The 27,290-nt window shown below is 40.6% G+C and overlaps 1 protein-coding gene across 2 annotated transcripts in view; it reads left to right on the top strand.

The window, feature by feature from the left end:
• Positions 1–27,290, top strand: part of DNAJC6 (DnaJ heat shock protein family (Hsp40) member C6) — a 174,175-nt gene that overhangs the window by 688 nt on the left and 146,197 nt on the right. The window contains exon 1 of one of the 2 annotated variants that reach the window (XM_020877760.2): positions 8,806–9,001. The exons of the other annotated variant lie outside the window; for it this stretch is intronic. Within the exon in view, the coding sequence (XP_020733419.2) occupies positions 8,980–9,001 (22 nt within the window). The 5' untranslated portion in view covers positions 8,806–8,979. Of the gene's footprint in view, positions 1–8,805; positions 9,002–27,290 lie in introns of those variants that run through there. 2 annotated transcript variants of the gene reach the window in all.

The raw sequence follows: 27,290 nt of genomic DNA, 5'->3' as shown, positions 1-27,290 counted from the left end.
TCTGAGCAGAGAGAATCCGGGGTGCCTTGGAAAAACAGTTTGCCTCCCCCACCCCTGAACACCTGGCCGGCACCTGCAATGCAGTACCCGTTGGGGGAATTAATCCGATCCAGGTCTGCCTTTGAGGTCCTCCCCATCTGGGCCCACCCCTTTTCCAACCTGTTATCACGTACGCTCTAGTCACGATTGCCTATTCCCCAAACACATTCCACCTTGTCCTCAACGAGGCCTTCACTCACACGTATTCAATCACTGACTTACTGCGTCCATTCACCCCAAAATGTTTATTGAGCTCCCCAGTCTGTCAGGGCCTGCAGAGAACCAAATAGACAAGGCCACCGCTCACGGAACGACTTGCAGAGGGGGAACCGACATTACACACGTCAGACCGGCCAAAATCCCCATTACTATTGCCGTGTGTACTTGGCAGGAATCAGATCATCTGCTGGGAGAGGCAAAAAAGGTAGAGGGGCCCTGGCTTACATGGACGGGGGCCAGGGAGGGTCTCTGAGGCGGTGTCATTGCAGCGGAGCCTGAAGACCGATCCGGAGTTACTCCAGCATGCAGCCAGGGTGAGAGCATCCTGCCGGAGGCAATAACAGGTGGAAAGCATCCCAGTGCCTGAGCTTAGCAAGGGGAAGTAAGGGAGACAGGGCCTGCTCAGAGTCTGGGTAGGATGTGACAAGGAGTTGGGATTTTATTCCAGTGAGCTGGGAAGGTACTGCATGTTCCCAGCATGTTCTGAGCACAGGGACCTGATCCGATATGCTGGCTTACTGCGTTCTATCTGCAGTGGCCATGCGTTGGTCTCTCAGCCTGGCCAATTCCTACCCATCCCTCAGGACTAGCACAAATGCCGTCTCCTCTGTGAAGCCTTTCCCGGGGTTCTTGCCACCTGTAGCCTCTCTTTGGGTATTTTGTCATCCATAGGGCATTCGTCACTGCTCATCTGTTATAGGTTCTGTGTGGGCGAGTTCTCATCCACTTCATCTTTGCATCCCCCACCAAGCTAAGTCAGGATTTGGTACTTTTTAGATACCTGTTTGCTTGTGTGTGTCTATGTGTCTCCTGTCTTGTCCTTTTCATCTGTTTCCGTCATGTGAGCTTTCTTCTTCCGAGGCTAACATGCCTTGAGTTCTAAAATGGCCGACCAGGGCCAAAGGCAGACTGCACCAGGGCCATCATTGGTGTTGGCGTCACCCCCACCTCTGCCCCAGGGTTGTTTGGAATATTAAATGAATTAATGAGTTAATAATTGTAAAGTGCTGGCACATAGTAAGCATTGTAAAGAGAAATTTGACAAAGGGCAAAAGCAATTTTCAAATATTTATTTATTGTGTTAGAAACAAGCTTTTCAATTATGGATAGTTAGGGAGACTCTGGCTTGGCATTGTCATCTTGAAGGCTTTCAAAGGATTTATTCTTACTTTTGGTTAGTGCGCCAATTAAATTCCTTTCTCATTGCATCAAATGGTTGCCAAAACTTAGTAGGTCTGAAGGCTGACCACCCTCTTTTATTTTTCTAGCTTGCCTGAGTAGTTGAATAGATTGGTAATTGCAACAAGTATTGCTTTAGTGATACTTACATGCATAATGTTACTCCGGATGTTGTGTGAATGTTTTACAAAAGAGGAATAAATGGATATTCCCACTGAAGTAAATTGGGTTAGGATAAGTTTTCTAGTTTAACGATTTTTAAACCCAGGTGTATACTGTGTACACAGCTATCCTCTCCTCTTCTCTGTTCCCATCCTAGACTTCACCCATGGGTTCCCAGGGCCCACTGCCATGCCACACCTCTCTTTTCTTCAGTAGGATCTTGGCTGATCACTTTATTTCCTTACTTCCCCTCCCCCTCTTATAACCTGGAGATGAGGCCATTAAAATGTCTTATGTTATATGATGCATTACAGCTTACAGAACAGCTCAACTATGAGCTCTTGTTAGATGTTAACAAATCTTGGAAGGAGGGAGATTTGATGGCATTTATTTTCCCCATTTTAGAGAGGAGGAAAGTGAGGCAAGAGACCGAGTAACTTGCAGGAGTTCACAGGACTGGTGTGTGGCTGATTCAGGCCTGGTTATCCACACAGCTTCCTTTCTTCCATGTCAGATAAAATAAACATGTTCCAATATCTATACTCATAGAAGGAAGGAGTAAAATGAATGAATATTATGCAATGAGTGAAATCCATATCCAAATTTTATTTAATTTTTCTTAAAGGTGGCCTGAATTTCTCATGATGATGTCAACATCACTTTGGGCATCTATAATCATATGGTTTGGTGCCAGACAGACTGTGATTTAAAGCTGCCACTGATGAATGCACACTAATAAATGGTGTGAGCTTGGGCAGGGTGCTGGATCTTTCTAAAACTCGTTTATCTATCATACGTAAGATAGGAATAATATTCCTGTGTCAAGTCACTGTGATGATTAAATGGGTTAATGTGTATAAAGTGCTTGGTACATAGTAGCTCACAGGTGGTGGTTATTTTTATTAATTTTAGTCCAGATATCAACCATATGATCAAATATGGGAAGTTCAGTGGGTGGTGGGGTGAATCATGACTGGAAGCTCCTTAGGAGCAGCAGTCCCTTCTGGACCATCTGGAAGCTCTTCCATGTCAATATCCTTCTCTCCCGTTCCCCCCTTTTTGTTTCCACCAGGAGACTACAGGTGAGACGTAGCATAGCCTCTGGGAATCCCTAGCATCTTTTCAGCTTAACATTGTATCCTGAATGTAGATGAATGTAAATATGTTTATTTATTTATTGGATAATAATACATGAATAGATAAGTAATAATTGAATCCTCTAAGATATATATATCGATTCCTTAATTCCTTGCTAACACTCAGTGGTGTCAGCCTTTTTGATGGGTGTGAAGTGGTACTGCCTGGTTGCTTTATATTGAATTTCCCTGACAAATCATGAAGCTGAGGATTTTTTTCATATGAATATTGGCCATATGTGACTAAGACATGTGTGAATGCCTGTTTATGTCTTTTCCCATTTTTTTCTTGGGGGTTTGTTTTTTCCTTATCTACTTATAGGAGTTCTTGAAATATTCTGGTTACTAATGAGTTATTGGCTTGTATGTCCAAGCAACTTTAAAAACGACACTGTCCATGCACGCTGTTCTAAATGAACAAGCTGTGCTCCAGTAGAAATTAACCCCCCAAATTGCTTTCATCTTTTATAGAGAATCACATTTTAGTCAAATATCAAAGCTTTTAGGTTATCGAGCAGGGAGCAAATAGTTGGTGGAAGTATTTTGTGAGCAGTAGACTTTCCTAGTCCTTGAAATGATGGTAGAAAATGGGTCTTATGTTCTTCCCACCAGAAATTACCTCCCACAAACTGTGGTGGGCCAAAGTGCCCTTGCCTGAATTGAAGTTATTCTTTGTAAAGTCACAGGTTGGAACTGGAGTCAGTCTCCATCAGCAGGCAGTGTTTCCAGGACTGGTTACTTGGAGGAAAGAACAGAACACTTGTCAGGTGACCTGTGGTTTATACTCTCACGGCCATTTTCTTAACCATATGTCCCTACAAACAAATCACAATGAATGGAGATAATGATCACTACCTAGGGATGTTGGAAAGATCAGATGAGATCATAACTATGAAAGGACCATGTAAATGCAAAGTATGTTTGCTAGGCCCAGGGGAGTAACCAAGTCTTCACCAGGGTGGGACCCATAACCTTTGGGTCCTATCCCTTCTTCTCTCTGTTCTGCATACAGGTGCCTGATTGTAGGCAGTGCGGGCTCCAGACCAGCAGCAACAGTGTCTCCAGAACTTGTCAGAAATGCCAATCCCTGGCCCCCCACCACAGAGCTGCCCAATCAGAAACTCTGGAGGTGGGGCCCAGCAGCCTATGCTTAACCAAGCCCTGCAGTCATTCCGATGTACACTAATGCTTGAGAGCAGGCCTAGTGGGATGTGCAAAGACTTTAAAGACAGCGAATGTGGGATCTTCAATCTTAACTCTCCCATTTGCCAGCTTGTGTGATGAGCAGTTTACTAAGCTCTCTGCCTTCCAGGCTCTCACTGATAGAAGGAAGAGGATGTCACTTCCCTCCCAGGGTTTGTGAGAAGTCAATGACAGGCAGTGTCCAGGTTCTGCCACCATGTAGCTGTGTGTGCTTCAGCAAGTCTCCTTTCTTCTTTCTGCCTCAGTTTTCTCATCTGAAAAAGATTGGCTGGGACTTCCCTGGTGGTCCAGTGGTTAAGGCTCCTTGCTTCCACTGCAGGAGGCACAGATTCAATTCCTGGTCTGGGAACAAAGATCCTGCATGCCTTGCGGCATGGCCAGAAAAAAAAATTTAAAAAAAGAGATGGACCAGCAAGTGTTAACATGCATGCGGCACAGCTTATTGTGTGCCAGCCATTGTCCTAAACATGTGAATATTTTACTTTTGTTTAGTTCTTACAATAACCCTGTTTTACAGTCTCTGTTTTATGAATGAGAAAACTGCAGCACAAAAAGGGTAAGTAACATTTTCAAAGTTACACAGCTAGTAAGCTTGGATTCAAACCTAGGCAGTGTGCTGTGAAAGTCCTTGCTTTAAAGGCCATGCTTGGCAAATAAGTTCTCTTTAAATGTATGGTGCTGCTGATGAGAAGAGTGCCTGGCACACAGTGGGTACTTGCCCTGTGGCTTGGCTTCATCAGAGCCCACCCAGCTTTTCTTATAGGCATGCTGCCCTCCTCTGTGATGCCCCTAATTACAAACCCCCCTCCCCTCGCCCACCCCCAGGCAGCAGTTTTCTTACTTCAGACATCTCTCTCATGGCCACTTGGATGTGCTGAACAAATCAAACAGAGGCTTGGCTGGGGGAGGACCAAATGTGGTGGTGCAGGTGAAGTCACCCTCCTGTCACCCTACCCTGGCATGTTTGGAAAATGAATGACTAAGCCAGAAGAGGGTCCAGGCAAGTTACCGAAAGAGCATTAGGTTTGCCTAATTTGAGACATATCCTCCAAGTCTCTTTTGCTCTCAGATTTCCAAGGGAATGTGAAAGCTTTTTTTGCTGAGTTTTTCTTCTCAGTAAAATTTACAGCTGGGCAGTTGAACCCACAGTGTTAACAGCAGCATTTTTTTTTTCATTGTTATTTTGCTAGGACAATGGAAAGCCTTATTCTCTTTCAGTTCAGGGTGTCACTCATTGTTCTTGAAAATTCTTTTTGGTTTTGCTCTCAAGATGGCCTCCCTTGCTGGGCATGACTCACCAGTGTAATGACTCAGAAGTGGCATCTGAGAAGACAAGGCCTGTGCGGAGCTGTGAAGGGACTTGTGGCCAGTGGAGCCTGCCTGAAGCCTTCCCTAAACTTGGTTATTGAGATGGAGCATCATTTCCATTAATGGTTGTTTATAGTGGTTGTTGGTACCAGTTTAATAGGAGCGTAGGATCTGCCAGAGATACTGCCTTGTTCTGGAAAGCTCCAAGGCTTGAGTTCATCCTTGTTCCTCAACTGGGTGTGGCCTTGACATGGCCACATCCTTGTTTACTGCGGGCCAGACAAGACTTCTGAAAATTACCAAACACTGCTTAGAATGGCCAGAGTCAGACAGTCTAAGGCTTTTGTAAAGTCTGTATCATGAGGGAAAATAAAGGCTTGTTTTATCTAAAGAATACCAGATCTCTTTCGACTTAATTTAAAAAATAAGTAAGGATGAATAGAAAGATGAACATATATGTGATAAAGCAAATTTAGTAAATATACTTGAAAATGTTTGCCATGCAATTCTTTCAACTTTTTGTATTTTGAAACCTTTCAAAATACAGTGTTGAGTAAAATGCATGTAACCCTAGAAATGACCACACTTTTGGGAAGAAAATTGTTTTCTTGTTAATATGAGTGACAGCCCCTCTCCCTCTTCCTCAATCCTCCCAGCCTTAGTTTTTTTTCTTGGAAAACCTGCTTGATTAAAAGGGGCCTGGAGTGAACCTGGCAGGACTTGAGCTGATCCTTTATGCCAGGGCTATGTAGTTTTCCTGATATGTAATTCTCACAATAGCCATATTAGCTGTTTATTATTTTCTGCATTTTACGAGGAAACTGAGGTGCAGAGGGGTATGCTTGGTCCAGATCAGTAGGTGATAATAGTAGTCTTAACAGCATTTATGGAGCCCTCCCTGTATGCGTCATGTTTTGTGCCGTGTACTTGGCATGCAGTAACTCACTGAGCCTCATCCTGCCCTAGGAGGTAGGTGCCTTATTGTCTGCATCTTACAGATCAGGAAATAGAGACCGAAGGAGGCGCAGGAACGTATCCCAGCCACCTCAGGAGCCAGGGAATGGCAGAGCTTGTGTTTGGACCCGGCCTCTTCTGCTCTCCTATTCAGACCCAAGCCTTGGCCTAATGGAGTTAATCAGCAGACCTTGTGGAAAGCTCTTGTTCTGAGACCACAGGCTCTTTAAGAACAGAATGTTCTGTTCAACACTGTGTTATTCTTTGTGTTCAGAGCAGTGTCTGGCATAATGAATATTTATTGGATGAAAGAGTACCTGGATGGTGGCTCTTAGCACCTCCTTCTTCACCCTATCTGCCCCTAAAGGAGCTCTGAACTGGGCACTTTTTGGCTGCCCTGGCCTTGGTCCTTGGAGATGGAGATGCCTATTTTTTTTTGAGGTGATTTATGGGCCAGCCTGGCCCATTTGGTGGCCAGTGAGGAGTTCCAGTGAAGGCAGATGTTTCTCATTGGCCTTTTTTTCAAAGATGAGCATAGAGTTATTATGCACAGTCAAGGAAAGATGGAAAAAAGAAACCAAAATACTTTGGAGGAGTCTTTAAATTGTGGCAGCTAGCAGTCAACTCCAGGACCCCTGCTGGCCATGAAAAGCTTTTGCTCCATAGCTGTGTTTGACTTGGGCTGTGGTAATAAGCAGGTAAACACTAGCAATTAGTTCTCTTAATGTGCCCAGGTATGTTGATAATTATACTTTACATTTATATAGAACTTAGTTTACAAAGTGGCATGTCTATTCTCTCTTTTGATCTCCTGAACATCCTGGAACATACACAGGGCAGGAGTGATTAGCCCTACTTTACAGATGAGGAAACTGGTGACAGAGAGGTTAAGTCATCTGCCCTACACAACTCAGGTAATAGTGGAGGAGATAGGTCTTCACCTTCTTACCTGTCCTCCCTCCAGCAAAACTTCCATGTCAGTATTGTACTGGGGATGAAAGTAGTAGGTTGGTTTTTTTTTTAAATAATTTTTTATTGGAATATAGTTGATATACAATGATGTGTTAGTTTCTGCTGTATGGCAAAGGATGTATTTCTTTTTGTTGTTCTTCTTCCAACTTAGTGAGGGCCTGGATTGGGCCAGTTAATCTTTCTGGATATCAGTTTACCAATCTGTATAATGGGGAACAAACATTTGCCCATTAGTGAGTGCACTTGGAGCTAAGGAGGTTGTGAGAGTTCAGAACTTTTAAAACAATTTCTGAGTGAAGATTTTTGGAAGGACTGTGATAACTCTGATCCATTTCCCACAAAAATAAGCTAAATGGCACCTCCCCTGGCCACACTATCTAAAATAGCACCTCTTTTACCTCATCATCATGCTTCAATTTTATTCACAGCATTCACTGCCATTAATTATATGTTTGTATTTATTTGTTTATGGCCTGTCTGAATCCTCCCACCCAAATGTGACTGCCACGGGAACAGGTACTTGGTCTGTTTTCCTGCACTCCTGAGTCACTAGCAGGTGGAGTTGTGCCTGGCACAGATAACCACTTGTTGAGTGAATGAATGAAGGAATGAATTGGAGCTATGTAATGATGCTTTTGAACTGTGGTGTTGGAGAAGACTCTTGAGATTCCCTTGGACTGGAAGAAGACCCAACCAGTCCATCCTGAAGGAAATCAGTCCTGGGTGTTCATTGGAAGGACTGATGCTGAAGCTGAAACTCCAATACTTAGGCCACCTCGTGCAAAGAGTTGACTCACTGGAAAAGACCTTGATGCTGGGAGGGATTGGGGGCAGGAGGAGAAGGGAATGACAGAGGATGAGATGGCTGAATGGCATCACCGACTCGATGGACATGAGTTTGAGTAAACTCCGGGAGTTGGTGATGGACAGCGAGGCCTAGTGTGCTGCAATTCATGGTGTCGCAAAGAGTCAGAGTGACTGAACTGACTGACTGACTAATGATTGAAAGTAAGCTGGAACTGGATGATTGAAAGGTTTGCTTGAGTATTCCTGAGTATTGAGTATTAACAGTATTATTGAGTATAACAGTAATATTGAGTATTAACAGAGGGGTCTTGGTCTGGCTTTCCACAGATCATTTCTGTCTCAGCCATCCAGTGACTTTAAAGCCTTGAGTACCAACTTACGCCAGGGTGAAATAGGCTCAATAATCTCAGTCCATACAGCAGATACAGGTCATTGTGTGGCACTGTATGCCATGCTGTGACAGCTGTGAGTGGCCTGGAGACTGGGGCCGGTTCTGTCACTTTTCTCCCCAGTACTTAGCACCGAGCCTGGTCCACAGAAAGGTAACAGAAATGTTTGCTGAATGAATGAATATATAAGAAGAAATGGCACAGGGCTCTTAATCCACGTCCAAAATGAAGGTCTCCATTTGAGGATAAGCTTGGTGCACGGCACACACATTCCCCTTTCAATCTGAATCAAATCTCTCTGGAGAGAAGGAGGCACTAAACAGTGCCCTAACCTACGGAAGGAAAGGCAAGCCTAGGCTCCAGATCCAGTTCCATGCCATGTTTTGGAATTTGTGTTTACGTCTACCTTCATCTCCATCCTTTCCGCTCCAGCATAAGCAAAATTATAACCCAACACACTGACTTGCATGCAATTATCAGAGCTCTGGTGCTCCTCCGTTGAGGGACTTTGTCCCCGAGACTGCTGACTGTTTGAATGACAGATCTAAAGTCAGGGTTGCAGAATCAGCCGGAGTTTCCTGCTCCTTTGCAGCAGAGGCAGGAGGGAGAGAATGAAAGATTCTGAAAATAAAGGTAAGGGGCTGACTGCAGAGGGGAGGCTAAAAGATGCTAGGGTTACGATGTCACTCCATGGACATGCTGAGTGTATATTATATGGCTGGTGTAAAATTACTGTGCATATATTACTTAAAAAGTCTAGTTATATAATAAACATGACTTTTAAAATTAACTGGTTTCTGGTTTCCAAATACTGTGTCATTCAGTTTTCCATTTTTGTGCTACTAAATATAACAACATTTTTGCATTCTTCATTTAATCCTGGCTGAGTAACACATATTTACATTTCACAAATTTCCTTATAATAGCTCGCTTTTATTTCAAGAGTATTCACAGTACTTAATATATAGCTCTTCAATGCATTATTGGAATTGCAATATCTTAAATACTTCAGACTTTTTACAGTCTGGGTTCTCAAGAAAAATGTTGACCAAGAATCCATTAATGAAGATTCACCTTTTCAGGAGGATCCAATGGGGAGCCGTCACTGACCTTCAAAAGTGTTTATCTTGCAGAGATTTTCAGATGCAAACTCTCCCCCCACCCAACCCTAGCCTCCCTCCCTAGATCCCTGGGCCCTCCCCGAGAACCATCCCCCCACATCCCCCAATTCTTTTGAGGCCTGGGGGAAGACAGAACGGATTTAAAGGAAAATTCAGGAAAGGACAGGGGTCTCTAAAGTGAGCCAGACAAATATAAAGCTCAACAACGATTCTGGAGCATACTGAGGTTTTGAATTCCGAGGCTGCTTACATTTTCTTCCGCAAATGGGGGAGGAGCTCTAGATCTCAAGGCTCGGGAGGCTACAGGGCGTACCCCAATCTTGTTTCCGGGAAGGAGCCCGTCCTTGGTGCTGCGTAGGTGCTGCTCCTGGTTGGGGTGCAGGAGGAAGGTGCAGGGTATGCAGGGCAGCCAGGCTCCCGGGGAAAGCTCCAGGGCAGCCGCTGCGCCATCACCGCGCCACCTGGGCCAGCTCCTGCCTCCCCAGCGCTAATTTTAGGGTTTGTCTGCTGCGTCGAGCCCCCCCCACCCCCGCCCCCCAACAGGCATTCGCTGATCTCACCCCAAGCCTCTGCGCAGCAATTTGCACTCCACTGTCTCTTCCCAGAGCTCTCTGCTTTAAGGACACCGCAGTACTTTGCCTTTGGGCATGGGGCTTGGATGCCCAGCTGGTGCCTGGCACACAACTCTGGGCGGGTTACTCATAACCTCCGACCCTCCTCAACGCCCGAGATGAGTTGTTTGCGTGATCAGTGAGACCCGCACAGTCCCCAAGCCTCCTGACTCTACTGTGCGCAGGACTGCCTGGTTGACCTTCTTTGGGCCAGTCGTCGGCCACACACTCTGGTGTGCAGTCTTAACTTGTAATGGACAGTGATGTTTGTTCCATATTAAAAATAGACAAAACCCAACCAACCGAACAAATCAAAACCACGCAGCCTGATGTTGGTGGGGAGGCTGGTATTTTAATCTATCACACTGTTTTTAAAGAAGGCTCTTAAGCCATCTCACTTTCTATAATTGAGGCTTTAAAAGGGGCGGGGGTAGCTGGTGTTAGTAGATTTAGGTCTAATAGGCTCTGGATCATTCACGTCCACATATCCATCTCTGTGGTTTTGATTTTTAAATTTTAATTAAACAGCCTGAGTGGGGAGATTTGTATGGTCCTGGTAAATCAAAGAAGACCTGTCCACTACTATTTGTAAGCCAGGCTCTCATGGACAAATAAAACGCGTGTGTTTAATTAAAGTATTTTAAATGAACTCGGGGAGAATGTTGGCCTTTCTTGTGTTGTTTTCAGTAGCTGGAGAAAGGGTTTCTGGAAAGAAAAAAAAAAAGTGCTTATATGCCCTGTCATGCTAGGCTAGAGGCATGGTTTAGAAGAAATTAAGACTGAGCTGGAGGCTCAGGTTAGGTTAATATTCACCATCATTTGAAATGGAAACACTCTCAGTTTCTCAAGTGTATCAGGATGCTTTAAACTTCAACCCTGCCAGCTGCCTTTTTGAAGGGAGTTGGTATTAAGAATTTTGTTCCACTTTATTTTGGAAAGAGCCTTGGTCAGAAGTGAGAATGGTTAGGTTCTTGCTTGTTTTGTCACTTAACTCATTAGTGACCTAGCACAAAACCCTTTGGATCTGTTTTCTTATATCGAAAATGGAGTAATGTTAGACCAGAGCACTGTTCTTCAGGTTGTGGGTCAAAAGAAAGCAATTTAGTGAATCTCAGGCAGCCTTGTAGAAAAATGGAATAGGATAGAAAATATCAGAAACCATTGTGTATGCTAAGTCTAAATAATTGTTTCCCGTAACTTCTGTTTTAGGTATTTATGTTTATTTATGTAGATATGCACTGTATTAATGTCAGGTCTGTTTCTTATTGCAAATCCTACTCAAAAGACTTTGAGAAACACTGAAATCAATCATAGCTTTCTAGTTTGTCAAGGAGTCTATTAAATGTGGTTTTATATGCATGTCCACTTTTGTTTGTGTATAATGAGAATGACAGTAGTTTTTCCTCAAAATTTTGAAGGGGTTTGAAATCCCAAATAGGTTATGACTTATTCTGTTTCCCCTGAGGCCCTCACAGAGATGGGCCCTTAGAGATCAAAGAATCCTTTCAGGGCTGGGAGATGGGTGTGTGTTGACAGGACCAGTGAAGTGTGAGATGTGAGATGGAGTGTGTGAGCATGTTGAAGAGAAAGTGTGACCATGGTGACCAGACCATGAGAGCTATTTGTAGGTTCCAAAGTGCCAGTTGGTGACCTAAATATGAAACATAAATATCTAAAACTAGTCTTTGTGCTGAAAAGTACCACAGGAAAATCATCAAAATGTTGTGCTTTGTTTGGAAGTTAGCTCTCCTTGAAAAGATTGAAAACAAGAACCAGGTAGAATCTTAAGAGACTGACAGGGACAAATAAATCATCGAATGTTGGTAGGCAGAAACTGAATTTTTATAAGCTACCATCACGTGACTGCTGCTGCTAAGTCGCTTCAGTTGTGTCCGACTCTGTGGGACCCCATAGACGGCAGCCCACCAGGCTCCCCAGTCCCTGGGATTCTCCAGGCAGGAACACTGGAGTGGTTAGTGTTCTCTAAATGTTGAGCTGTGGTTTAATAAATGCCTTTCTTTTTGCTCTTTTTAGTACATCTTAAGACAGTCTGATGAAGCTTTTAAACACAAACAGTGTTGGGTAGCATTTACCCAACATATCTCAAAATGCCCTGCAAGCCCGAAAGAAACTTTGTATGAGGCAACTCAGAAGAAAATAGTTGAATGAGTTAATGACTAGGTATTGGCAAACATGACAGCTAATTATAATAACAACAACCATAGCTCTTATTTAATGAACAAGTAATATGTGGAAAGCTCTCTGCAAGGTGCTTTACACATTGTCACAACACTGCAAGGCTGGAGGTATTTTACATGTAAAGAACTGAATTAAGAATTTTGTATAGGGACATATAGCTAGTAAGTGGCAGACCCAGGGTTCAAGCCTGGGTCATTTTATCTTCAAAACCATTCACATGGTGTGCAAGGGCTTGAGAGTAAGTAGTATGGGAAAATTGCAGAATTTTTAATAAGATTTTCAGCATTATTTATTGCTGGATTAATTTACTTATTATAAAAAGGGAAATTTGAACTGTAGGAAATGCTGGCTTTTGCATAATTTTCTAGACTGTGTTTATTTTGAAAATAGGCATTTTAACTCTTAAGTTCAACTGCAAATTTTTCATTTATTTTTAAGTTCTCTGAGTATTTTGTATGAGATTTTAGAAACCGAAATAGAATAATGCAGAGTTTGAAAATTTGAGTGGAAACATCTTTTTTTCCTACAACAGTTTAAGGCAAATAGTTATCTTTTCAATTTTTTTATGTTTTATTTCAAAATAACAAGCATGATATTTTGTGAGCAAATAAAATTATGCCTGACATTGTAACATGGTAAAACTAGGATTAGAACACACTCTTTCCTGACAGATTTTGACTTTTTACTGAAAGTTATTACAGAATCTGATCAGGAATTTGAATATTGTCCGATCCAGACTTCTAAATCCTAAATATTTAAAAGACTATGGTGTACATTCCCCAGTCTGCAGTTCAAAATGAAATCAGTGCTATGCTTAAGTCGCTCAGTTGTGTCCGACTCTTTGTGACCCCATAGAAGGTAGCCTTCCAGGCTCCTCTGTCCATAGGGATTCTCCAGGCAAGAATACTGCAGTGGGTTGTCTAGCCCTCCTCCAGGGGATCTTCCCAACCCAGGGATTGAACCCAGGTCTCCCACATTGTGGGCAGATTCTTCACCATCTGAGCCACCAGGAAAGCCCAAGGGTATTGGAGTGGGTAACCTATCTCTTCTCCAGGGGAACTTGCTGATCTAGTAGTCGAACCAGGATCTCCTGCACTGCAGGTGGATTCTTTACCAGCTGAGCTACCAGGGAAACCCCCTTAATGTTGTGTGTGTGTGTGTGTTTTTTTTAACAATCATGACTATTTTTAGAAAAAGTGATACTTTTAGAGAAAACTCAGTTCTTTTAAGATTTTTGTCCTTGCTGCTTGGACAGCAAGGTTGTAGGTTAGGCAAATGATGTATGTTGGTTGGGGTGATCTAGACACGGTTGGGTGAGTTTCCAGCTTTCATGGCTAGCATGAGATAAAGCTGGGTTTAGAGCCTGGACTATTAGTGATTCTCAAATGCACATGATACTGCTTCCTGTCATTACATGCTTCCTGTGGAACATTACTAGAAATATGCAAGGGGCTCTAGCATCATTCACTGGGCAGAGACTGGAAATGCTTGATGGTCGGCAATGTTCCTGATTGTTTAATTTAATGTTCCATTTAATGATGAATTATTCCTGGGTCCTGTGCAATTTTCAGATGTTTTGCTGAAGAGGTAAGTTGAAAAACTCTCTTACTTTTCTGAGCCTGGAACATATTTGTTGGTTTTTACATATGCACTGACATTTCCAGGATTAAAAATGCTGTGTAAAGCAAGGAAAGATTTTATTTAATACTTAATTGTGTTTGGAAAAGTCACTTGCCCAAAGCACCAATTTGTTTGAGACATCAATACAACATACCTGTCCCATTCAGTGTATGTACCTGTACGTGTATGAATATTTTATCTTGCTTGAGTATTTGTATACTGAAATCCATATTGTTTTGTTGTTTACTTCTCTTTTATGTTATTATTGATATATACATATTGTTTAATTGGGTTAGGTAGATTATTTTATCTTTAAATTTAATCTTGAGATGCTAAACAAGGAAATAGAGAATATTTTCACATTTGTATATATGCATGTTAGAGGGTAGGGCTTCCCTGGTGGCTCAGATGGTAAAGAATCTGCCTGCAATTCAGGAGACCCGGCTCTGATCCCTGGGTTAGGAGGATCCCCTGGAAAAAGGGAGTGGCCATTCACTCCAGTATTCTTGCCTGGAGAATCCCACGGACAGAGGAGCCTGGCGGACTGTAGTCCATGGGGTGGCAAAGAGTCGGACTTGATTGAGCAACTGACACAGACACACACATGTTAGAGTGAACAAATGACTTTATTTTTACCTCTTTAATAACTTAAAAGTATTTCAGCAAACTTTTGGAGACTGTATATTCAATTTTACATTTCTTATTCTTTAAAAAAATTAGAGCAGTCTACAACAATGAGTTTGAGCTGAGCATTAACTGACCTCTTTAAGGGCAGAAATACTGGGATATAGGCATTATAAATCTTCTAAAAAATAATGTCGCTGGCAATATATATAGTTGTGTTACTGTAACTGGAATTTTAAAATTTCACTTTGTAATTGTTTGCTGTTAGGATGTAAAAATATAGTTGATTTTTATTTGTTGTCTTTATTTCAGTGACCTTGCTAAATTCACTTATTAAATAGTGTTTAGATTTTTGTAGATAGTAGGTTTTCTATCAACTAAAGACGCTGTATGTCTTACTTTCTAGTCCTTATACTTTTTACCCCTTTAATAGCCAGTATTATTGCACTGGCTGTGCTCTCTCAAAATGTTTAACAGAAATGGTGATGGTGAGCATCCTTATCTTGTTCCTTATCTTAGAGAAAAAGCTATCTTTCACCTTTAAATACATTATTTGATGTAGGATTTACATAGACATTTTTGTATCAGGTTAAGAAAGTTAACTTCTATTCCTAGTGTGCCAGGTTTTATCATGAGTTGGTGCTGAGTTTTATCAAATGCTTTCCTGTTTGGGGAGCCCAGCCTGGTGCTCTGTGATGACCTAGAGGGGTGGGATGGAGGAAGGAGGGAGACTTCAGAGGGAGGGGAAATATATATATATATGCACAAAATGATGACCAAGTCCTGTTGTTGTACAGCAGAAACCAACACAACATTGTAAAAAAATTATCCTCCAATTAAAAAAAAAAGAAATGTTTTCCTGTTTTGTGATGATCATATGACTGTTCTATATTTATTCTGTTAATATGATGAATTACATTGATGTTTTCTTTTTGAATGATCTGTTTAAAGTTTGAAGTATAGCTGGTTTACAATATTATATGATAAAGATGTACAGCATAGTGTTTCAAAATTTTTATAGGGTATAGATTATACCCTGTTTATAGTTGTTATAAAATGTTGGCTGTATTTCCAGCGCTGTACAATGTAATACTTAGAGCTTATTTATTTTATACATAGTAGTTTGCACCTCTTAATCCCCCTGCTCCTATCTTCCTCCTCTCCTTGTCCCTCTCCCCACTGGTAACCACTAGTTTGTTCTCTGTGTCTGTGGATCTGTTTCTGTTTTGTTATATTTATTTGTTTGTTTTATTTTTACATTTATGTTTTGAGTGTTTAACTTTGCGTTACTTAATAAACTCACATTAGTTGTGGTATATTATCCTTTGCATATATTTGCTGGATTTCACTTGCTAATATTTTGTGGCAGAGTATTTTTGTTCACAAGAGAGAATAACCTGTAATTTTCCATTGTGGTGGTGTCCTTGCCTGGTTTGGACATGAAGGCTTTGCTGAACTTAGAAAACAAGTTAAGAAGTAATTCTTCTTCAGTCTGTTCTCCTGAAGAGTTCTGTGAGATTGCAGTTATTTTCTAAAAATTCACTGGTGGAAACCATTTGTGTCTGGAAATTTTCTTGTGGGAAAGTCTTAAAATATGGATTCATTTACTGTAATAGGTATAGATTTATTTAGATCTCTTATTTCTTTTTGTTTTTGGTAAGTTTTTTTTTTAGTAAGCTTTTTTTTAATGTTTTTATTTAGTAAGTGTTCTTCTAAGAATTTGTCCATTTTACCTGAACTTTCAAATTTATTGGCATAAGGTTTTCTTTACATCCTCTTATGATCTTTCTTGTATCTGTAGGTTACCTGGTATTTTCCCTACTTTTATTCCTGATATTGATTTTCTGTTTTTTATACTGGTAGTTCTCAGTTTTTGCATGCATATAACAAAGATTTTATAAGTTGTATTAATCTTCACAAAGAGCTAGCTGTTTTTGGATGGGCCCCACGGCTTGCAGGATCTTAGTTTCCTGAGCAGGGATCGAACACTCGCCCCCTGCAGTGGAAGCAGGGAGTCCTAAACACTGGACTGCCAGGAAGGTCCCTTGCTCTTTGTTTCTCGCTTACATTTACTGTGGTCAGAGAATGCACTTTGTTTATTTATTATACTTTTATTGTTTAAAAATTTTAAATTTTATATTGGAGTAGATTTGATTAACAGTGCTCTGTTAGTTGCAGCTGTGCAGTGGAGTGATTGTTACACATATTATGCATCTGTTCTTTTAAAAATTCTTTTCGCATTTAGGTTGTTATAGAGTATTGAGCAGAGTTCCATGTGCTATACAGTAGGTCCATGTTGATTTTCTATTTTAAATGTAACACTGTGTACATGTTTGTCCCAAACTCCTAATCTATCCCTACCCCCACTCCTGCCCCTGCCTCCATAATCATAAGTTTCTTCTCTAAGTCTGTGAGTCTGTTTCTCTTTTGTAATAAGTTCATTTGTGCCTTTTTTTAAAAATTCCACATATAAGTGATATCATATGATATTTGTCTCTCTCAATCTGATTTTCTTCACTTACTATGATAATCTTCAGGTCCATTCATGTTGCTGCAATTGGCATTATTTCATTCTTTTTAATGACTGAGTACTATTTCATTGTATTTATGCACCACAGCTTCTTTATCCATTCATCTGTCTGTGGACATTCAGGTTGCTTCTGTTTCTTGGATATTGTCAATAGTGCTGCAGTGAACATTGGGGTGCATGTATTCTTTTGAACCATGTTTTTCTCTGAGTATATGCCCGGGAGTGGGGTTGCTGAATCATGCATGTGCTCTGTTTTAGTTTCTTAAGGAACCTCCACGCTGTTCGCTATAGTGGCTGTACCAACTTACATTCCCACCAACAGTGTAGAAGGGTTCCCTTTTCGCCACATGCTCTCCAACATTTATTGTTTATAGACTTTTGATGATGGTCATTCTGACTGGTGTGATGATATCTGATTGTACTTTTGATTTGCATTTCACTAATAATTAGTGATATTGAGCATCTTTTCATGTGGTCTTGGCTGAAGAAATGTCTATTTAGGTCTTCTGTTCATTTTTTGTCTGGGTTGTTTGTTTTGATATTGAGCCACATGAGCTGTTTGTAAATTTTGGAGATGAATCTCTTGTTGGTTGCATCGTTTGCAAATATTTTTGCCCATTCTGAGTTGTCTTTTTGTTTGTTTATGGTTTCCTTTGCTGCGTAAAACTTTTGAGCTTAATTAGGTCCCATTTGTTCATTTTTGTTTTTATTTCCATTATGTGCAGTTCAGTTCAGTCGCTCAGTCATGTCCGACTCTTTGTGACCCCATGAATCGCAGCACGCCAGGCTTCCCTGTCCATCACCAACTCCCAGAGTTTACTCAAACTCCTGTCCATCGAGTCGGTGATGCCATCCAGCCATCTCATCCTCTATTGTCCCCTTCTCCTCCTGCCCCCAATCTCTCCCAGCATCAGGGTCTTTCAAATGAGTCAGTTCTTCAAATGAGGTGGCCCAAGTACTGGAGTTTCAGCTTCAGCCATCAGTCCTTCCAATAAACACCCAGGACTGATCTCCTTCAGGATGGATTGGTTGGATCTCCTTGCTGTCCAAGGGACTCTCAAGAGTCTTCTCCAACACCACAGTTCAAAAGCATCAATTCTTTGGTGCTCAGCTTTCTTCACAGTCCAACTCTCACATCCATACATGACCACTGGAAAAACCATAGCCTTGACTAGACGGACCTTTGTTGGCAAAGTAATGTCTCTGCTTTTTAATATGCTATCTAGGTTGGTCATAACTTTCCTTCCAAGGAGCAAGCATCTTTTAATTTCATGGCTGCAGTCACCATCTGCAGTGATTTTGGAGCCCCCAAAATAAAAGTTTTCCACTGTTTCCCCATCCATTTTCCATGATGGGACCAGATGCCATGATCTTAATTTTCTGAATGTTGAGGTTTAAGCCAATTTTTTCACTCTCCTCTTTCACTTTCATCAAGAGGCTCTTTAGCTCCTCTTCACTTTCTGCCATAAGGGTGGTATTATCTGCATATCTGAGGTTATTGATATTTCTCTCGGCAATCTTGATTTCAGCTTATGCTTCTTCCAGCCCAGCGTTTCTCATGATGTGCTCTGCATATAAGTTAAATAAGCAGGGTGACAATTTACAGCCTTGATGCACTCCTTTTCCTATAAAGTGAAAGTGAAGTTGCTCAGTTGTATCCTACTCTTTCCGACCCCATGGACTGTAGCCTGACAGGCTTCTCTGTCCATGGGATTTTCCTGGCAAGGGTACTGGAGTGGGTTGCTAAGGATATTGCTGAGATTTATGTAGAGTATTCTGCCTATGTTTTCCTCTAAGATCTTTGAGTATCTGGTCTTACATTTAATTCTTTTTTTTTTTTTTAATAGAGTTGTTTTTTTTTTTCATTTATTTTTATTAGTTGGACGCTAATTACTTTACATCATTGCAGTGGTTTTTGTCATACATTGAAATGAATTAGCCATGGATTTACATGTATTCCCCATCCCGGTCCTCCCTCCCACCTCCCTCTCCACCTGATCCCTCTGGGTCTTCTCAGTGCACCAGGCCCGAGCACTTGTCTCAGGCACCCAACCTGGGCTGGTGATCTGTTTCACCCTAGATAATATACATGTTTCAATGCTGTTCTCTTGAAACATCCCACCCTCACCTTCTCCCAGAGTCCACAAGTCTGTTCTATACATCTGAGTCTCTTTTTCTGTTTTGCATATAGGGTTATCGTTACCATCTTTCTAAAGTCCATATATATGTGTTAGTATACTGTAATGGTCTTTATCTTTCTGGCTTACTTCGCTCTGTATAATGGGCTCCAGTTTCATCCATCTCATTAGAACTGATTCAAATGAATTCTTTTTAATGGCTGAGTAATATTCCATGGTGTATATGTACCACAGCTTCCTCATCCATTTGTCTGCTGATGGGCATCTAGGTTGCTTCCATGTCCTGGCTATTATAAACAGTACTGCGATGAACATTGGGGTGCACGTGTCTCTTTCAGATCTGGTTTCCTCGGTGTGTATGCCCAGAAGTGGGATTGCTGGGTCATATGGCAGTTCTATTTCCAGCTTCTTAAGAAATCTCCACACTGTTTTCCAGAGTGGCTGTACTAATTTGCATTCCCACCAACAGTGTAAGACGGTTCCCTTTTCTCCACACCCTCTCCAGCATTTATTGCTTGTAGACTTTTGGATAGCAGCCATCCTGACTGGCGTATAATGGTACCTCATTGTGGTTTTGATTTGCATTTCTCTGATAATGAGTGATGTTGAGCATCTTTTCATGTGTTTGTTAGCCATCTGTATGTCTTCCTTGGAGAAATGTCTGTTGAGTTCTTTGGCCCATTTTTTGATTGGGTCATTTATTTTTCTGGAGTTGAGCTGGAGGAGTTGCTTGTATATTTTTGAGATTAATCCTTTGTCTGTTGCTTCGTTTGCTACTATTTTCTCCCAATCTGAGGGCTGTCTTTTCACCTTGCTTATATTTAATTCTTTAATCCATTTGAGTTTATTTTTGTGTATGGTGTTAAAGGGGACTTCCCTAGTAGTTCAGACAGTAAAGAGTCTGCCTGCAAACTGGGTTCGACCCCTGAGTGGGGAAGATCCCCTGGAGGAGGAAATGGCAACTTACTCCAGTATTCTTGCGTAGAGAATTCCATGGAGAGAGGAACCTGGCAGGCTACAGTCTGTGAGGTCGCAAAAAGTTGGACACAACTGAGAGACGAACCTACATACACAGTAGTAAAGAATGTTCTAATTTCATGTTTTTTTTTCATGTTGTAAACGTCCAGTTTTCCCAGTAGCACTTGGTGAAGAGACTATCTCATCTCTACTGTATAGTCTTGCCTCCTCTTTCATAGATTAATTCACCATAAGTGTATGCATTTATTTCTGGCTTTCTATCATGTTCTGCAGAGTTAAATGTCTGTTTTTGTGCCAGTATCCTACTTTTTTGATGATTGTATCTTTGTAGTACAGCCTAAATTCAGGGAGCCTGATTCCTCCAGCTCCATTTTTCTTTTCCAAATTTGCTTTGGCTCTTCAGGGTCTTTTGTGTCTCCATAGAAATTTTAAGATTTTTTTTTGTTTTAGTTCTGTGAAAAATGCCATTTTGCATTGAATCTGTAGATTGTTTTGGGCGGTATAGTCATTTTAACTATCAATTCTTCAAATTTAAGAACATGGTATATCTTCCTATCTGTTTGTGTTGTCTTTGATTTCTTTCATCAGCATCTTATAGTTTTTGGAGTTCAGGTCTTTTGTCTGCTTAGGTAGGCTTATTCCTAGTATTTTATTCTTTTTAATGTGATGGTAAATGGGATTGTCACATCGTCCACAGCCTTGTCTAACTCAGTGAAACTATGAGCCATGCCATGTAGGGTCACCCAAGATGGACGGGTCATGGTGGAGAGTTCTGACAAAACTTGGTCCCCTGGAGAAGGGAATGGCAAACTACTTCAGCATTCTTGCCTTGAGAACCTCATGAACAGTATGAATAGGCAAAAAGATAGGACACTGAAAGATGAACTCCCCAGGTCAGTAGGTGCCCAATATGCTACTGGAGATCAGTGGAGAACTAACTCCAGAAAGAATGAAGAAATGGAGCCAAAGCAAATATAACAGCCATTTGTGGATGTGACTGGTGATGGAAGTGAAGTCCGATGCTATAAAGAACAAAATCGCATAGGAACCTAGACTGTTAGGTCCATGAATCAAGGCAAATGGGAACTGGTCAAACAGGAGATGGCAAGAGTGAACATCGACACTTTAGGAATCAGTGAAATAAGATGGACTGAAATGGGTTTTAACTCAGACGACCATTATATCTACTACTGTGGGCAAGAATCCCTTAGAAGAAATGGAGTAGCCATCATAATCAACAAAAGATTCTGTAATGCAGTACTTGGATGCAGTCTCAAAAATGACAGAATGATCTCTGTTCCTTTCCAAGGCAAATCATTCAATATCACAGTAATCCAAGTCTATGCCCCAACCAATAATGCTGAAGAAGCTGATATTGAATGGTTCTATGAAGAACTACAAGACCTTCTAGAACTCACACCCAAAAAAGATGTCCTTTTCATTATAGGGGACTGAAATGCAAAAGTAGAAAATCAAGAAATACTGGGAGTAACAGGAAAATTTGGCCTTGAAGTACAGAATGAAGCAGGGCAAAGGCTAATAGAGCTTTGCCAAGAGAACACACTGGTCATAGCAAACACCCTCTTCCAACAACGCAAGAGAAGACTACACATGGACATCACCAGATGGTCAATACTGAAATCAGATTGATTATATTCTTTGCAGCCAAAGAAGGAGAAGCTCTGTAAAGTCAGCAAAAACAAGACTGGGAGCTGACTGTGGCTCAGATCATGAACTCCTTATTGCCATATTGAGACTTCAGTTGAAGAAAGTAGGGAAAACCACTAGACCATTCAGGTATGACCTAAATCAAATCCCTTAGGATTATAAAGTGGAAGTGAGAAATAGATTCAAGAGATTAGATCTGAAAGACAGAGTACCTGATGAACTATCGACGGAGATTTGTGACATTGTACAGGAGGCAGTGATCAAGACCGTCCCCAAGAAAAAGAAACGCAAAATGGCAAAATGGTTGTCTGAAGAGGTCTTACAAACAGCTATGAAAAAAAGAGAAAAAAAAAAAAGGCAAAGGAGAAAAGGAAAGATATATGAAGCATTCCAAAAATGGCAAGGAGAGATAAGAAAGCCTTCCTCAGTGATCAGTGCAAAGAAATAGAGGAAAACAATAGAATGGGAAAGACTAGAGATCTCTTCAAGAAAATTAGAGATACTAAGGGAAATTTTCATGCAAAGATGGGTTCAATAAAGGAAAGAAATGGTATGGACCTAACAGAAGCAGAGATATTAATAAGAGGTGGCAAGAATACACAGAACTATACAAAAAAGATCTTCACAACTCTGATAATCATGATGGTGTGATCACTCACCTAGAGCCAGACATCCTGGAATGTGAAGTCAAATGGGCCTTAGGAAGCATCACTACGAACAAAGCTAGTGGAGGTGATGGAATTCTACTTGAGCTAAATTCTAATTAGCTACTTGTGCTAATTCTACTTGAGCTATTTCAAATCCTAAAAGATAATGCTGTCAAAGTGCTGCACTCAATATGCCAGCAAATTTGGAAAGCTCAGCAGTGGCCACAGGACTGGAAGAGGTCGGTTTTCATTCCAATCCCAAAGAAAGGCAATACCAAAGAATGCTCAAACTACTGCACAATTGCATGCATCTCACATGCTAGCAAAGTAATGCTAAAAATTCTCCAAACCAGGCTTCAACAGTATGTGAACTGCACGAATCATGAACTTCCAGATGTTCAAGCTGCATTTAGAAAAGGCAGAGGAACCAGAGATCAAATTGCCAACACACATTGGATCATTGAAAAAGCAAAAGAGTTCCAGAAAAACATCTACTTTTGCTTTATTGACTATGCCAAAGCCTTTGACTATGTGGGTCACAATAAACTGTGGAAAATTCTGAAAGAGATGGGAATACCAGACCACCTGACCTGCCTCCTGAGAAATCTGTATGCAGGTCAAGAAGCAGCAGTTAGAACTGGACATGGAACAACAAACTGGTTCCAAATTGGGAAAGGAGTATGTCAAGGCTGCATATTGTCCCTGTGTTTATTTAACTTATATGCTGAATACATCATGAGAAATGCTGGACTGGATGAAGCACAAGCTGAAATCAAGATTTCTGGGAGAAATATCAATAACGTCAGATATGCATATGACACCACCTTTATGGCAGAAAGTGAAGAGGAACTAAGAGCCTCTTGATGAAAGTGAAAGAGGAGAGTGAAAAAGCTGGCTTGAAACTCAACATTCAAAAAACGAAGATCATGGCATCTGGTCCCATCACTTCACGGCAAATAGATGGTGTGACAATGGAAACAGTGAGAGACTTTATTTTTTGGGTCTCCAAAATCACTGCAGATGGTGACTGCAGCCATGAAATTAAAAGACTTGCTCCTTGGAAGAAGAGTTATGATCAACCTAGATGCTATTAAAAAGCAGAGACATAACTTTGTCAACAAACGTCCGTCTAGTCAAGGCTATGGTTTTTACAGTAGTCATGTATGGATGTGAGAGTTGGACTGTAAAGAAAGTTGAGAGCCAAAGAATTGATGGTTTTGAACTGTGGTGTTGGAGAAGACTCTTGAGAGTCCCTTGGACAACAAGCAGATCCAACCAGTCCATCCTAAAGGAAATCAGTCCTGAATATTCATTGAAAGGATTGATGTTGAAGCTGAAACTCCAATACTTTGGCCACTTGATGCAAAGAACTGACTCATTTGAATAACCCTGATGCTGGGAAAGATTGAGGGCAGGAGGAGAAGGGGACGACAGAAGATGAGATGGTTGAATGGCATCACCAACTCAATGGACTTGAGTTTGAGTAAACTTTGGGAGTTGGGGATGGACAGGGAGGCCTGGTGTGCTGCAGTCAATGGGGTCACAAAGAGTGGGATTTGACTGAGCGACTGAACTTAACTGAACTGAAATGGGATTGTTTTTTGAATGTCTCTTTCTGATCTTTCATTGTTAGTGTGTAAAAATGCAACAGATTTCTGTGTATTTATTTTGTTTTTATTTTGTATCTTTCAACTTTACTGAATTTGTTGATGATCTTTTGGTAGCATCTTTAGGATTTTCTGTGTATAGTATCATATCATGTGCGAATAGTGACAGTTTTACTACTTTTCTCATTTGGATTCCCTTTATTTCTTTTTCCAGAGAATATACTTTGCATGATTTTAGTTCTTTAAAATGTGTGGCTACTTACTTTAGGGTCCTGTGTATTGTCAATTTACACATTAATATATGTGTATTTTATGTATACTTTCAAAGAATGCACATTCTGAAGTTGTTTGGTTCCTCAGAACCATCATGTCAGTTTTTAAAATCTTATATTACAAGTCTTCTATATCCCTCTAACTTTTTTCTCATCTCTTAGTTACTGAGAGAGGATTAAACTCCTATTATGACTTTAGATTTCCTGTTTCTCTTTTTATATTTGCTAAGTTTTGCTTTTATTAACTTTGAGGCTCTGTTTTTAGGTGCCTGCCATATAAATTTAGAATTGATATATCTTTATTGTGAAATGTTTCTCCTTTTCTCAAGTAATGCTTCCTACTTTAAAATCTACCTTTCTGATAGTAATGGAACTGTATCAGCTTTCTTTTGGCTAATATGTACATGGTATATCTTTTTCCATGTTTATATTTAAGTTTTTCTATGCCCTTATGTTTTAATATGAATCTTCTTGAGAAATACATAACGTTTTAAAAAATCCCGTCTGACAGTCCTGATCTTTAGTTTGAGTATTTAAAGCTTTTATTATAATTATTCATGTTTGTTTCCTGTTTGTGTTCTGTTTTTTGTACCACTTTCTTCTTTTTTGCTGTTTTGTGGACTAATCAAGCATTATTTTTAACTTTCCCTTTTTTTCTCTACTAGCATGTTGCTTATTTGTTCTCATTTTACTTTTTATTTTGTGTATATGTGATTACCCCAGTTCTACTTACCACATTCAGACAACATTAGACTCTGGCAACACTTTTACTTCATCCTGTGTCCTCCCCTTACCCATCCTCCTTCTCCAACCTTCTGCCTCTTGTGTCATTATTATTATTCATTTAAATTTTATTTGAGCCCCCATGAGACACTAGCATCATTGCTTCATTAAAGTTTTTTAAACTGGAGTATAAATACTTTACAATGTTGTGTTGGTTTCTGCTTATAACAACGTGAATCAGCTCTAAATATCCACACATCCTCTCCCTCTTGAGCCTCCCTGTCACCACCACCCTCTCTCCCTTGCAGCATCATTGTTTTTTACAATCAATTTTCACTTAAGTGTACTCTCATATTTTCCCTATCCATTGCTTTTTGCTATTTTCTGAACTTCTGTGTTTTTCCCTAGGGATCTTTCCTTTCTGAATTAAAGAAAAAAAGACTTCCTTTGTATTACTTGTGATACATATTTTCTATGAAAGAATATTCTGGGTTTTTTTTTTTTTTTTTGGTCTGGAAATGAATTATCTTTACCTTTGCTTTTGAAGATAATTTCATTGGATTAATAGAGGATGCAGTACACGCCCTTTCACCCCCCAACACACACTTTAAAGATGCCATTCCATTGTCTTTGACTTTTATCTTTTCTTGGAAATGTTGGCTGTCAGTCTTGTTGCTGTTTGATGTTATGTCTTTTTTATTTGCCTACTTTAAAGATTTTATTTTATATATTTGATTTGTGGTAGCTTCTCTAGGCATGATTTTTTCCCTTCTGTTTATCCTGCTTGGGATTTTCAACCTTTCTTGAATTTCTGAGGTGATGTTTTTTGTAATTCTTTGCCATTATATTTTCAAATATTATTTTTGTTCCTGTTTTCTCCTCTCTTTTGTGTTCTTTTATGTTAGAAATTTTTACTCTCTTCCGTGTATTCCTTACTTTATCATCTGTATTCTTACTCTTTCTCTTTTTCAGTTTGATTATTTTTTGCTGTTTTAAGATTCACCAACTAGTTCTTTGTCGTGTCTAATGTATTATTATACAATCTATTAATTTAATTTCATTTTATATTTTTCAGTTTTAGAGTTTTTATTATATTATTAAAAAGTAGGTTCACCATCGTGTAATCTCTTTTCTCAAATACATAGTCATAGTCATCTTAAAGACCATGTTTAATACAGCTTTATTAAAGACCATCTTTAAAACAACTCCAGTGTATAGGTCACTTGTATGTTTACCTTTTCTGTTTTCCTTCTTGACTTCTTTCTTCATATGCCTGACAATATTTTACTAAATGTTGAGCATTATGTTTAAAGATGATCTGAATGATGCTTTCTGTTTTATGAGAGTACTTCCACTACCCTTTGGTGGCTCAGACGGTAAAGAATATACCTACAGTACAGGAGACCTGGGTTTGACCCCTGGGTCAGAGGATCCCCTGGAGAAGGAAATGGTAACCCACTCCAATATTCTTACCTGACAGGGTACAGTTCATGGGGTTGCAAAGAGTCAGACCCGACTGGGTGACTAACACACTCACTTGCCCACAGTAGAAAGGAGATTGCCTCAGTCCAGTCAGACACTCAGTTCAGTGAAGGATGTTTTGCAGACATTCAAGATTTGGTCTGTTTTGTGTTTACCCAGTTCTAGATCCCCAGGAATGCTGACTGAGAACCTGAGATGAGAACCTCAGCAGGTCCTAAACCCCCGTTTTTGTGTTCCTATACTGTGAGTCCATTGGAAACTCTACTCTGCAAAAATGCTCATTCTGCTTTCCATTTCCATTCTCCTTGGCTTCTGAGCCCCTGGCCCTGTACAGCTGAATTGGCAGTACTCCTGGGAAGAGTTTCTGTCAGCCTCACTTCTCTGGGCCCCTGCAGGATGTGCCTTTTCAGCTCTGAACACCACTTGCATTGTTACAGCCCCGCAAGAGTGGCTGAAGTCCTGCAGTCTTCTCTGTCTCTTAGCAGCTGCTCTCTGCCTGGCTTCTCAGCTTCCTTCCCCATGTCAGGAATCAGCAAACAACCCCTGAGGGAAAAATGAGCTTTCAGAAAGTTGGACTTACCTCAGTGAGCTTTCTGTCTCTTCAGGATCTGGCTCCTCAAATCCTGACTGCTCAGCAACTCTCCTGTTACTTCAACAGATGTTTTCAGATTTTATCTGGCTTTTTTAATTGCCCTCAGCAGA

This window comes from Odocoileus virginianus, chromosome 5 (genome assembly GCF_023699985.2).
Source record: "Odocoileus virginianus isolate 20LAN1187 ecotype Illinois chromosome 5, Ovbor_1.2, whole genome shotgun sequence".
Classification (NCBI taxonomy): Eukaryota; Metazoa; Chordata; class Mammalia; order Artiodactyla; family Cervidae; genus Odocoileus; species Odocoileus virginianus.
Note: the sequence above shows the minus strand (reverse complement) of the source record. Positions and strands in the feature narration are given on the sequence as shown.